At 38.9% G+C, this 14,101-nt stretch overlaps 1 protein-coding gene across 1 annotated transcript in view; it reads right to left on the reverse strand.

The window, feature by feature from the left end:
• The window catches only part of dntt (deoxynucleotidyltransferase, terminal), a 374,911-nt gene extending 361,119 nt beyond the window's left edge, over positions 1-13,792 (reverse strand). Inside the window, exon 1 of the mRNA XM_028793415.2 lies at positions 13,589-13,792. Within this exon, the coding sequence (XP_028649248.2) occupies positions 13,589-13,792 (204 nt within the window). The remainder of the gene's footprint in view (positions 1-13,588) is intronic.
• Between the last annotated feature and the right edge of the window lie 309 nt (positions 13,793-14,101).

Here is a 14,101-nt window from a genome sequence, read left to right on the forward strand (position 1 = left end):
AGGAAGTAAGTAATATTGCTCGCACTTTTGCTGCATAACATAGGTAAGACACAGCTACCAGTAAAATTAATCACATTCTGTGTCTCTTGCTTACATGATCACAGAGTGTATGTGATATGTTGCTTATTTTTCACACAAAGATGAACCAACACACACATTACCGTTAGCTGACTAGGTCTCAAAACTGTCCCGGGCATCCTTCAACGAGTGAGGTGATGAGGTCGACCCACTCAGCCCATTATTCATTGAAATTTTATTAAAATTTGTGATGAGTATGTGGCTCGCTACTTGCTATAAGCCTATGATATGAACTCTATCTAAACTGTTGCCAAACTTAATTTGTACACTGCTGTTTAGACACAATTTAAAATTTGACGACATGCTTAGAAATAAAATGTATGTGCTTTATAACTTTATTTCATCATACTAATAATCGCAGCTGAAAACCACTAATTATTGCTCACGCCGACGAACAGAGAACAATAAAATGCATAATACATAGTCTAAACTAATTATTAGTACCGAAGAATTTAAATACTACATTTAATACTACATCTAATTGTACTGACAATTAAAACAACTTGATGACATAATACAGTATATTATAAATCTATATATAGGACTATATAAATCGCAGTACTGGACAGATCATGTTTAGTAGTTTAGAAAATTAATTTTTCAACAAAATATCTACATTGACCTAAAATGACTCCTTTTATATTTTCACTGGAGAACTTTATTTAAACATGGAATGACAAGCAGAAGCACATGGAATTGGCACATAAAAAATGCTTCCAGACAGGAACTAAACATCTTTATTCCTGTGTAAATGGCATGCATTTCGCTAGTCATGAAACACTACAAGCTTAATTAAATTTCTGAAACTTCATGTGAACCACTAGCTCATCACCTTACTCAGAAATGAATGTTGTCCATGCCCCTTGTCATACCATTTATTTGATGATGTTAGTGTACTACATTTACAGTTGTTTCTTCCAATATACACCTTAGCTTAAAATATCAAAGCTATGTTTTATTTCTCCAACAGTGTTCCAGTGTTTTGTCTTTTGCCATTTGCTTTAAGTTGTGTGCATTTTTGGGTTAGCATTAGGCTGCCAGATAAATATAACATTTCAGGCAGCATTTACTCCTGACAAATACAAGTGCAGTGTGTGTTAGTTGATACTGTTAGTATTTGTGTGTACTGGTGTTTCCTCAGTCATGCAATTGGCACTGGCTGGTTCTCTTTTCAAAATTGATTATGATGCGTTTTGAGTCAAGTCAACCCTTTTTTTTAGAAATAAAACAGATCATTTGGCTCCAATGTAATGAGCTTTACAAATAATATGTTATGGCACATCTAGTTGGCAAGAGAGTGCTGGGGTAATGCCAGGAAGCTTTCAAAGGAGAGTGAGTTACAAGCTGGTAATCTTTGCGTGCCCATGAGGAAAGAGAGCGAGCATTAAGGGGAAGGTCATGAAGGACAGGTAAAAAGTCAGTGTTGCACTGTGCAAGCACTTGGTGGTGGCACACAAAGGGCCAAGTAGAGTCACTGGGATCATGTAGCAGTGGGGGAGATGCCTTGTGCAGGAAAGATGCCTGGAGTTACTACAAAGTGAATTGTCCTGGTGAACATTATAGTAAAAGAATTAGACCAGAAAACTGATTACAGGGCTTAGGATCATGTCCACCCTAAAGGCCAGAACACCTTGTAACTTCTTGCTGGCTCTGTTATGTCTCACTTTTTCAGCTTGCTAAGATACCTAGCCTCTAATGTCTTGAGCACTTTGAGTAGTGAGAAAAAGCACTAAACAAATGTAAAGAAGAATTATTATTATTACAGGAACGTCACATGTGCCATGTACAGTAGATTACATTACTGTACTGGTGTCCCTGTGTATTTTACAGAGCATTCAACACGAGTTTAGAGCGCTCTCATATAGTCAGTGTGTTTCTCCCTATCTTGTGAAGGATTTCAGATCACTTTGTGCCATTCTGGTGGTGCCCTTGCTCCAGCCATCTTTTGTCAACTGGATACCACTTCATAATAATAAACCGACCTCTAAAGAACACATGCAGTATTTGATCAGCATGAGTTCATTTGTTAATATACTTTCATTTAACAGGGAATTTTAAAATGCACCTACATAATTCCCTGTTTTTACAGACAACATTTTTCCCTCAGTTACCCAAAAGCCTTCAAGGATTTACTGAAAGCCAATTCTGATTATATATTAATATGGTATATTAATTAGTGATTAATAACAGAAATGAAAACCAGGACAATGAAGGCTGACAAAAATCAGCCAGTTAACAACCTGAAACTATTAATTTTATTGGGTGACTTAGACACATAATCAATTATTATTGCAATCATTATTGACCTCTACTTTACTCTGCTTTCTTTTCTGGTTTTTCTGTGGTGGTGTTTTGTGCCATCACCACCGGATCAAAATACTATTCAGCTGCTTGTGATATTGGAATGAAAGCTGATACTCCAACTGTCAACACATCCCACGGCATTATGGAAAACGTTTAAAAACAATAAAGAACTACTCAAGCACATTTATGTTAGGTAGAATGTCCAGAGGGGGTTGGGTGGTCTTTTGGCCTTGGAACCCCTGATGATTTTGTTTCTTTTTTTTTCCATCATCCATAGAATTGCAATTATTATTTCAAACTTATACAAATCTTTAAATAAGGATTCTATCCATTACTTCAATATTTGTGTTATGTAAGTACATATTGATTTACTATTTTTAGTATATTATTTATTCTTGACATCTTGTAAAACTATTTAATCTACATACTTGACATGAAACTGTGATATAGAAATAAATGATGTTAGTGTTGTTGTTAATTAAAAATCACGCTGAAAAAAAGCAGCCAGGAGCTCAACTAGCACCACAGCATGGATCACATAAATAAGGATGGCCACTTGCATTCTTTTACAAACAATGGATCACAATTCTGATACTGTATATCAGTCAAGTATGTGTAGCTGAAAAGCTTAAAAATTAATTAGTAAATCTTTTGTCAAAGACAGGGAAAGGAGGTGTTTGGACGCTATAATGGCCGAGTCATTGAGTGAGAGGGGGAGTGTGCCTTGTGATAAATTAACCCTCTCACATTGTATCCACTATTACTAGGAGAAACTCTACCATCCCACATACCTAAATTAAAAAAAAAAAGAATTGTCAAGTCCAAAATGACAAAGAATACAGTTAATGAATAGGCTGGTCTAAAAGTATTGTTAGTAAAAACAGGCAGGGACAAGTTTAGCAGATATCAAGAGAGGTCGAATAACTAAACACAATATTCAATACAAAAGTCAAAGTTAAACGAAGAAGAGTAAAACTTCCCAGCCAATATTAACATGAAGTTGTCTAAGAAGAATTGTTTGGGTGAATGGCAACTTATTACTTTGATCCAGAAACTTGGATACTGATACTTAAACACTGTTAAAATGTGATATCATGTGTCACATTAGTGTCAATTATGTGACTGGAAAGGATAAACAAGGTGGCCACAACAATAACAGAAGAACACCAAATGGTCATAATAATGAAAAAGATGGTACAAAAAATGGTGTCACAGTAATGAAAGCAAAATAACATTAATAATAATTCCAAAATAGACCATAAAAGCAAAAGGTTAAAACTTTTTTTTTTTAATTAAAAATGATGACATAAATCTTTATTACATGTGATTGGCAAGTGGATGGTTTGATGGATTGTTGCACTCGTAGCTGGTACAAATGCATAGCTTACAATGTTGACTCTCGTTTCGTGAATTCCTGTTAATTTCACAATTACATGAAGATAGCATGCCTTGTTCAAAATACAGAGACATCATCCAAGGTTGACTTAACTAGCCCCCTGTGAGTGAGTGCATGAGTATGACTGGTGACCGTCTGGTATCACATCAAGGGCTGATTCATGCTTTGTGTTAATACTGACAGGACAGGCTACAGCATCTAATCTAGAAATCAAATTCAATAAATAGAAGCTTGTGTGTGCTGTGGCTGTGCTTCACAATAAAGTTAAGTAAAATAGGACAATAGTGCTTGAAATGTAACATCATTCAATTATAACAAAAATGAATATAATAATGATACTATGAATATCCACAAATTAATCTTATGTTTACTTTTCAAAACCAAAAGAAAGGTGAAAAATAAAAAAATCACACAAAAAACACGCAAGAATTATATTTTGTTTATGTTTATTACTCCAAGTACTTTAAATTTTTTCTCAGCCATTACTATCACCCCATGTTTTCATGTAGAATGGGCAGAATAAAAGTTTATGGTATAACAGAAGCCAATAGTATCTAGTGCTGTACAACTTGAAATAAGATGAAAAGCATTGATTGAAAAAAGAAAAAAAATCTCACGTTACTTGTGTCACACAATCCACATGTCAGTTATCCAGCTGCATACTCAAAACTTGCAAAACGCATGCTTTCTGCTAAAATACAGTATTGTTAAAGAGACACTTCAAGAATAAACAGCTAACAAAAAAAACAGTAAACTAAAGCATCATGGGAATTACTTTTTGAATTGAAGACAGGACTCTTGACGAATGAATGAGGGGGAGAGGAGGTTCTTCAGTTTAAAAAGTGACTCAAGCAAAGTAACCGGCAAAGATAGATAGATAGATAGATAGATAGATAGATAGATAGATAGATAGATAGATAGATAGATAGATAGATAGATAGATAGATAGATAGATAGATAGATAGATAGATAGATAGATAGATAGATAGATAGATAGATAGATAGATAGATAGATAACTTTGTATAATGTTAACGTTTACCCCCCCCAGGTGGAATTGAAAAGTCGCATAGTTTTGGGGAGGAATGATCTCCTGAGTCTGTCAGTGGAGCAGGACATTGACAGCAGTCTGTCGCTGAAGCTGCTCTTCTGTCTGGAGATGACACTGTTTAGTGGATGCAGTGGATTCTCCATAATTGATAGGAGCCTGTTTAGCGCCCGTCGCTCTGCCACAGATGTCAAACTGTCCAGTTCCATGCCAACAACAGAGCCTGCCTTCCTCACCAGTTTGTCCAGGCGTGAGGAGTCTTTCTTCTTAATGCTGCCTCCCCAGCACACCACCGCGTAGAAGAGGGCGCTTGCCACAACCGTCTGATAGAACATCTGCAGCATCTTATTGCAGATGTTGAAGGACACCAGCCTTCTAAGGATGTATAACCGGCTTTGTCCTTTCTTACACAGAGCATCAGTATTGGCAGTCCAGTCTAATTTATAATCCAGCTGCACTCCCAGGTATTTATAGGTCTGCACCATCTGCACACAGTCACCTCTGATAATCATGGGGTCCATGAGTGGTCTGGGCCTCCTAAAATCCACCACCAGCTCCTTGGTTTTGCTGGTGTTCAGGTGTAGGTGGTTTGAGTCGCACCATTTAACAAAGTCCTTGATTAGGTCCCTATACTCCTCCTCCTGCCCACTCCTGATGCAGCCCACGATAGCAGTGTCGTCCGTGAACTTTTGCACGTGGCAGGACTCCGAGTTGTATTGGAAGTCCGATGTATATAGGCTGAACAGGTCCAGAGAAAGTACAGTCCCCTGTGGCGCTCCTGTGTTGCTGACCACAATGTGAGACATGCAGTTCCCAAGACGCACATACTGAGGTCTGTCTTTAAGATAGTCCACGATCCATGCCACCAGGTATGAATCAACTCCCATCTCTGTCAGCTTGTCCCTAAGGAGCAGAGGTTGGATTGTGTTGAAGGCACTAGAGAAGTCTAGAAACATAATTCTTACAGCACCACTGCCTCTGTCCAAGTGGAAGAGGGATCGGTGTAGCATATAGATGATGGCATCCTCCGCTCCCACCTTCTCCTGATATGCAAACTGCAGAGGATCGAGGGCGTGTTGAACCTGTGGCCTCAGGTGGTGAAGTAGCAGCCTCTCCATGGTCTTCATCACATGTGATGTCAGAGCAACAGGCCGGAAGTCATTCAGCTCACTAGGACGTGATACCTTTGGGACTAGGGTGATGCAAGATGTTTTCCAAAGCCTCGGGACTCTCCCCTGTTCCAGGCTCAGGTTGAAGATGCGCTGTAGAGGACCCCCCAGCTCCGATGCACAGACCTTCAGCAGTCGTGGCGATACTCCATCTGGACCCGCTGCTTTGCTGACACGAAGTCTCCTTAGCTCTCTGCTCACCTGCGCTGTTGTAATTGTGGGTGGGGATGTCTCTCCTATGCTGGTATCATTAGAAGGAAGTGTAGAGAGTGCAGTACTCCGAGGTGAGAGTGGGTTAGGGTGGTCAAACCTGTTAAAGAAGTTGTTCATTTGGTTTGCTCTCTTCACGTCTCTCTCGATGGTGGTACCCCGCTTCAAGCTGCAGCCAGTGATGATCTTCATCCCATCCCACACTTCCTTCATGCTGTTATTCTGCAACTTCTGCTCCAGCTTTCTTATGTACTGCTCCTTCGCCGCCCTGAGCTGGACTCGGAGTTCCTTCTGCACGCGCTTGAGCTCATGCTGATCACCACCTTTAAAAGCCCTTTTCTTCTGGTTCAAAAGGCCCTTGATGTCACTTGTAATCCATGGCTTGTTGTTAGCATAGCAGTGTACAGTTCTTACTGGAACTACAATGACCATACAGAAGTTGATGTAGTCAGTAGTGCAGTCAACAACCTCCTCAATGTTCTCACTATGTGATCCCTGCAGGATATCCCAGTCTGTAGTTCCAAAGCATTCTCTCAGAGTCTTCTCTGCCTCCGGGGACCACTTCCTGAATGAACGTGTGGTTGTAGGTAGGACCCTCACTCTTGGTTTGGTTTGTAGTGAGGCTGAAGCAGAACCAGGTTATGATCTGCTTTCCCAAGCGCAGGCAGCGGGGTGGCGCAGTATGCGTCTTTAACGTTTGCATACAGTAAATCAATAGTCTTATTTCCCCGGGTGTTACAGTCCACATACTGGGAGAAGGCAGGTAATGTTTTGTCCAGCGTCACATGGTTAAAGTCTCCAGCGATTAGCACAAGTGCCTCAGGGCACTGCGTTTGTAATTTAGCAACAGCAGAATGGATGATTTCACTCACTGTCTCCACGTTCGCCCGAGGAGGGATGTATATAATAACAACAATGACGTGTCCAAACTCTCTGGGCAAGTAATAGGGACGCAAACTTACGGCCAACAGTTCAATGTCCCTGCAGCAAGTGGAGACTTTGACATTAACATGTCCAGAGTTACACCACCGTGTATTAACATAGAGAGCGAGTCCTCCTCCTTTGTGCTTCCCGCAGGTACTTGTATCTCTGTCCGCTCTAACTGTGCTAAACCCGGGTAGCTCCACGTTAGCATCTGGGATGGTGGTAGATAGCCACGTTTCGCAAAAGCACAACAAACTGCATTCTCTGTAGGTTCTCACATTTTTCACCAGCGCAGCCAGTTCGTCGATCTTATTTGAGATTGAGTTCACATTTCCCAGAATCACAGAAGGCACCGAAGGCTTAAAACACCAGGAGGATTAGAAATAAGTACATAGTCCAGCCATATGGACGGAAAAAATAAGAATCAAAATTTGTTAGATACTTTTGAAAATCAATCTCAGGAAATGTGTTACAGTTAAATGAGGAAAGCAATCTAAACACTGAATAAGATAAAAATATGTCCAAAATCTTGTGGTATAAACTAAGTAATCAATTATGTCTGTGATGTACAATTCCAGTGTAGTACTTAACCCTTGGGTTTCCTATGAAATGCTAAGTTGAGCCTAAATTTGCCAGTTTTAATATGATTTGTCATATTTGATTTGCATGTGGAGAGTAGGTAAGAGTGCATATAATGAGTGTGTTAGATATTCCCGATTTAGGAATTAATAATATGTCTCTGTTGACAGGCAAGACTCTTTTGAAAGCGGAATCAATGCACTTCCTAGAGTACTTACATATTTTCATATCTTCTTAGGATTTAATAAATTTACTATGCTCAGAACAAATCTATCTCAAATAAAAGAACTGCGATACAGGTAAATTTTTGATTAATGACATTGGGTAAAACAAGAGACATGTAATACAGTATTCCAGTAGTGTTTCTTAATATTAAAAAATGAAAGTGCTTATCAATGGATTGAACAGTAATATCCAAAAATGAAACAAAATGTACACCATGGTGTATAGTAAAGGTTAAATTTAATCACAGCTGTTAAGGTCATTTTGAAAAAGCCTAAGTAAAGTGCCATCACAATTCCACTATAAAAATATATTCATCAATGTAACAAAACCAAACTTGGTTGAACCTAGATGAACGAGTACAATCTCTGGCTCAGCCTGGCCAAGACTGACCTCACTGTTATCCCAGTTTGTACATCTTTCAGCACTGGCTCTGTTTAGCTCGGCTCTCATCATTGCATATTCGCGCTATACAACATGCACAAGATCAGACCATATCTGACAGAGCATGCAGCACAAGTACTGGTCCAGGCTTTGGTCTTGTCACATCTGGACTACTGCAACTCTCTACTAGTAGGAGTATAGGTATGAGTTACCGAGCCGATGCAGATGATTCAAAATGCAGCGACATGTCTGATATTAAACCAGCTGAGGCAGGCACATGTCACACCTCTTTTCATATCACTACACTGGCTCCCTGCAGAAGCATCTATTAAGTTCAAATCATTGGTGTTTGCCCAGAGAGTAGTAAATGTGTCAGCACCTAGTATATGGAGACACATGTGAGGTCCTATGCTCCTTCTATCCCATTCAGGTCTACTGATGAATGGTACCTGGTTATACCACCTCTGTGTGGCATTAAATCTCAATCCATACTCTTTTCATGTGTAACTCCTAGCTGGAGGAACGAGCTGTCCACCTCCATTTGAACTGCCTACTCCCTTAATGTGATTAAGAAGTGTTGAAGACCCTCTTGTTCTGTGAATTTCTGTATACAGTGTATTTGACAATGGCATTGATAGGTTGTTGTAACTAAGGAAGTGTAACTAGCTTGCATTTTCTTGTGAGCACCTTACTTGAAATGATCAATGTTGTAACCTTGTCCTGTAACACTTGTTCCAAAAAGGACCCACAAACTGATGTTTCCTTGATTACGCTGACCTCTTTTGTAAGCCACTTCAGGTAAAAGCATCTGCTAAGAAAATCTCTCTATTATAAAAAAAAAAAATCCTTGGAGGGAGACGAGACGTGATCTTCTTGAAAGACAATTTGGCGTCCCGCAAGAGACACTTTAACGCCATGCGAGAGACACTTTAATGTCACACGAGAGACACATTAATGTCATGCGAGAGAAGGCAGTGAGACATCATTTAAAACAAGTTCACGCACATCTAACCAAGCAGTTGTTGGAATGCTTTTGGCAGACACACTTCATGTGCTCCCAGATCTTAAAACAATGACAAACGACAAACAGAACACACAGCTTGCCAGCCACTCCCCCCCTTTCACAACGCGAAGTGGCAAAAGGACAGTTGCTGTACAGGCTTTGAAATGATTGACGCAAAGTGCGACAAGCAGAAAACGCAGCTTGCCAGCAGCAACAAGCCAGCAGATGATCCGACTGCAACTCTTAGCGTGCATTCAGCCACCCCAAAACAACGCGAGCGGCAGAGACACAAAGTGGCAAAAGGACAGCTACTGTACAAGCTTTTAAATGATCAACATGCAGCGCGACAAAAAGAACACGCAGCTTGCCAGCAGCAGAAGCAGAAAGACAGCAGATGATCCGATGGCATCTCCTTAGAGTGCGTTCAGCCACCCCCCCTTCATAACATGAGCAGCATTATACGTCCTGTGAGAAAGATTTAACCATGCCCAGGGCTGGAAATAAAGGACAAGTATTGATTTTACAAAAGTATTAAAGTAAAAGTGAAAATAATGCATATGTAACAGTTTCCATGAAAAATTGTATATCCAGTAAACCAAACCTGGGGGTGGGCAAGCGAAGCGAGCAGGGGGCAGACCCCCCTAGTTAATGTAAATGTAAACAACCAAGTGACAATTTGATGTAAAAAAGGATTATTATGGAAAGAAATTAATAGACTTTCAATCTCTGAGACATATGAGCTATGCCCAGGATGAATGACATACAGTATAGCTATCCCCAGGATGAATGCTTCTCTCATTAGTACTTTTTGTGTTGACAGACAAAAAAATAAAAAAAACTCCATTTGAAGTGTATGAAGTGTGTTATAAAGTTTATGAAATTTAATTGATAATCAGAAGACAGAGAAAAAGCGTGACATACAACCTCATGTGCAGCTGATTGGGGAATGCTAGTGCATACATAATGATTTAATATCCAAGTGACAGGTTACTAACTATCTGTGTAAATGATGTTGTTGCTGAACATGGCATACAAAATCAGGTATGTCTCTGACAAAGGATCTCGACATTTGGAACTAAATAAGCTCTGAAATGATCAATATATTGTGTAAGACAATTTAAGATAGACCCTCTGGATGGTGTAATGGGTTTACCAGAATGTTCTTTTCTTCTTATTGTGATTATATTAATTTATTTAATATTTCAACAATATAATATTCTAAGTAGTCTGTTCTTATTTCTTTAGTTTCCTGTGTTGGCTTTCTTTGTAAGCAGTGTTGTATTACTTTAGTGATGATTTCTAGTCCATTGTGGTTCACGGTAACACCAAGGTGATTCAGACTTAAGACACAAAAACAGCCCTTTTTTTTACACTGCTGCATTATAAATGAAATAAGCAAGATACTGAAGCATAGTAGTGCTGACCGCATGACGACGACTGAGAATCATAACATGTGAGTGTGAGGCTGAACGTCACTGAATACAGTGTATCCAATTTATCACTCATTCACTTTTAGAACGCACTTTGTCCAGTACAGGTTCAATACATGAGTGAATATTCTTCTCTGACAGCTTTCCAAGGTTATCATTCTTTTCTGTTTTGAAAATGAAAGAGTTATAAAGCCAGCCAAATAATTTTTCCATTTGTTTTATTTACTGAGTGTGGAAATGCTTTGAAATGATTTTGGCAATTGGGATAATAAACATCTGGTCAAGTTATGCAGTCATGTACTAAGGAACAAAAACAGTGCAATCTGAAATCTTTTCAATCAAGATGATGGAGGACTGACCAGCTGCAGCTTTATTCATAGTAATAATAGTTTATTTTCTCTCTGTGCTAGTGATAAAGGTTGCAAATCTTTCATTATTATTATTATTATTATTTATTAAGCAGATATCATTATCCACATTGGCATACAAAACAAATTGTCATATATATAATAAAGTAGAATGTCTAAAATGCACACAGTGGAGCAGCAGTCAGTACTGCTGGTTCACAGGCCGTATCCTGGCAGCATCAGGTACTAAAGAACCATACATGGATAGCATGCCAGGCCTTTACAGAATACGCATGCAAACGACTACTTCAGGCCTTTTTTAAACTTGCTAGTCAACCTAATGTGCATCTGAGTACAAGGGCAAAGTGCAATTGGATACAAGAAGAACGAGCAAACTCAACGCAGGTATGGTATCAAACCCTTGTCCCTGGAGAGGGTGAAGCAGCAGCACCACTTGGCTGCCTTGGCCAGAAAAACTGAGCCCAATATAATCCATATCACTCACAACATGTCTGGACATACGACATACTATCAAATTATGCTATTGTTTTTTTTTTTTTTCTAAAATACTAAAGTTCATTGTTACTTTCTCCTTTGCACAAATAAAGATCATGATAAAACTGGAGTCAAGTCAAATAATGCCATTTAGGGAACTGTAAAATTAAACGGATGCTGGGACTCTGGCATCAGCATGCTGCAAAAACATCTGATAAGGACTCAAGCAGGGACCATTACATCTTGCTGCAAGAGTTTAGAAGAGGCCACGGAGACCTGGCCATGTGCTTCTGCATTTGAAACGTTTTCATATTACAAAGATGTGGGTTAAGTTAATTGGCAACTCGAAACTGGGCCAGGCTTTCTAGAGAGTGAGTGTTTATGTATAAGTGTGTCCTGGGATAGATGGGCACCCCAACCAGGGTTGGTCCCACCTTGCAACCAGGGCACTGGAATAGGCAGTGGCCTTGACAAGCAGGTTACAAAAGGAATGAATGATAACATAGCACTAGGAAAATTTCATAGCAGATTAGATTAAACCAGCATTAAATTAGGAAAGAAGAATCTTACACTTTTTATGATAAACACGATCTTTAAGCATTTCCTTGTCCATTTTGGAGACGTATGTTCTACTGGGTCACCAAAGTATGACAAAGTTGGAACTTGAACTAGGAAAGTTGTGTTTTCAAATCTGCCTCTCGGTTAAGGCTGAATTTAAAAAAAAAAAAAACACCAAGGTACTAACAGGCAGATACCATTCATTGTGATATTTTTTGAGACTGTAATTTCTATTACAGGATTGCAGGGAGCTGGAGCACATCTCAACAGCATTGGAAACTGGATGGAGCACATCCCAGCAGAAATCAACCCTGAATGGGATGTCAGTTAATAACAGCTTACACACACATACTTATTCACCCAAGGCCAGTTTAGACTTGGTGCTGAAAGGCCACGCTATTATAGACTCCACAAGACAGTGGCCAAGACAGGAACTGAATCCCAATTTTTGTAACTGTAAGGCAGTGTTGTTGTTAGCTACCCATCTCCCTCATTATTTTTTGGCACTGTTCTTTCATCTGAAACCTTTAAATTAACATGAATGTATTTACACCTAGATATGAAAATCGCCCCGCTTGCTTAGTATCTAGCACAGAGAAAATGTTCTTTAAGTTCTTTCAATTTTCTATAGCATTGCCTGTTAGCAGCCAATAAAAGTCCATCACTGTGTAAATTAATTTTGCACGTTCAGCAAAGTACTCTTAACATTCCCCTCTCCATACAGAACTCTGTTCAGCCAGGGGTTGTGTATTGTTATTGTGGGACTTTCATAGCAGCTCTTTGTGGACTATATTAAGTGTTTAAGATACCTTATTTTTCACACTTTCCTCATGGGCTGCATTTTAAATTGAATTCATTAGATAAATGGTACATATTATGCTGGTACAGTGAACAGCAGTAATGCTTTCTAGTTGGGATGTTGACTGTGAACAGTTTCCATGTTCCCTGTAGTTTCCTCAGGTCTGCCTGTTTAGCTCATACATCCTAAAATGTGTGCTGGGTTGATCGATCACTCAGAATCAGGGCAGTATAAGTGTATGCAATGATCTGGTTTTCCATTTATAGCTGGGTCATGAATTGCTTCCAGTGCTGCTAGGATTCAGCATGGATTAAGTGGGTTCAGTAAATGAATGGGAAACTGGATGGGTGCAACAATAAGATGGAATTTACCATTGTTCTGTACAAATGTGTGCAATACATTTTAGTAACAAAAATTTAAAAGGTAAATAAAAAATGGACTAATGAACTAAAAAACATATGGACAAAATCAAACTGTCTATCACGCAGATTTCTGTAAGAATGTTGATACATTTTTCAGTCTGTACTATTGTGTGTTATTGAATGTCAGTGTCAGAACTGAAATTATATTGTAACTGGTCTACAGTGCCATCTAGTGTTTAATGGCATTCAGTTCACATTAACTCATTTTCAATTTATACTTACCACAAGACGATGTCGTGATTCTACACTTACAGGGGTGCCAGCTCTCATACTCTCAGTAAACCATGAAATATCTACAACAGCTACATCTGTCATATCCTTTACATTTCTGTCTTGCAGCCACTTCCAAAGCTCATCTGGAGAATTGCCCTCTGCCACAATGTGGGTAACAGCATTGCTAAGAAAAATACAACCATAAAAAGCCATTTAGAATAATTGATCTTTTATAGAATATTAGATATTTTTAATCGACTTGCATTTACCCGTATTTCTTTACAACTGGAAAACTCCTGTGTTGATTGAACTTTGGCTATGATCGGATATAAAGGTTGTCCCTTGTGGTTTCTATGTAGAAATATTTTATCCTTTCATAGCCAGAAAAAGACAAGTACATTTAGATATATAAATTCACATAAAGCTAAGCATATCTAATGTAAAATCACAATAAATTAAATCAACAGACAAGAAAAAAATAAAAACTTTATTTACTACACAACCTGGTACAGTTTAAGGAAT

The sequence above is a fragment of the Erpetoichthys calabaricus genome, chromosome 2, assembly GCF_900747795.2.
Source record: "Erpetoichthys calabaricus chromosome 2, fErpCal1.3, whole genome shotgun sequence".
Classification (NCBI taxonomy): domain Eukaryota; kingdom Metazoa; phylum Chordata; class Cladistia; order Polypteriformes; family Polypteridae; genus Erpetoichthys; species Erpetoichthys calabaricus.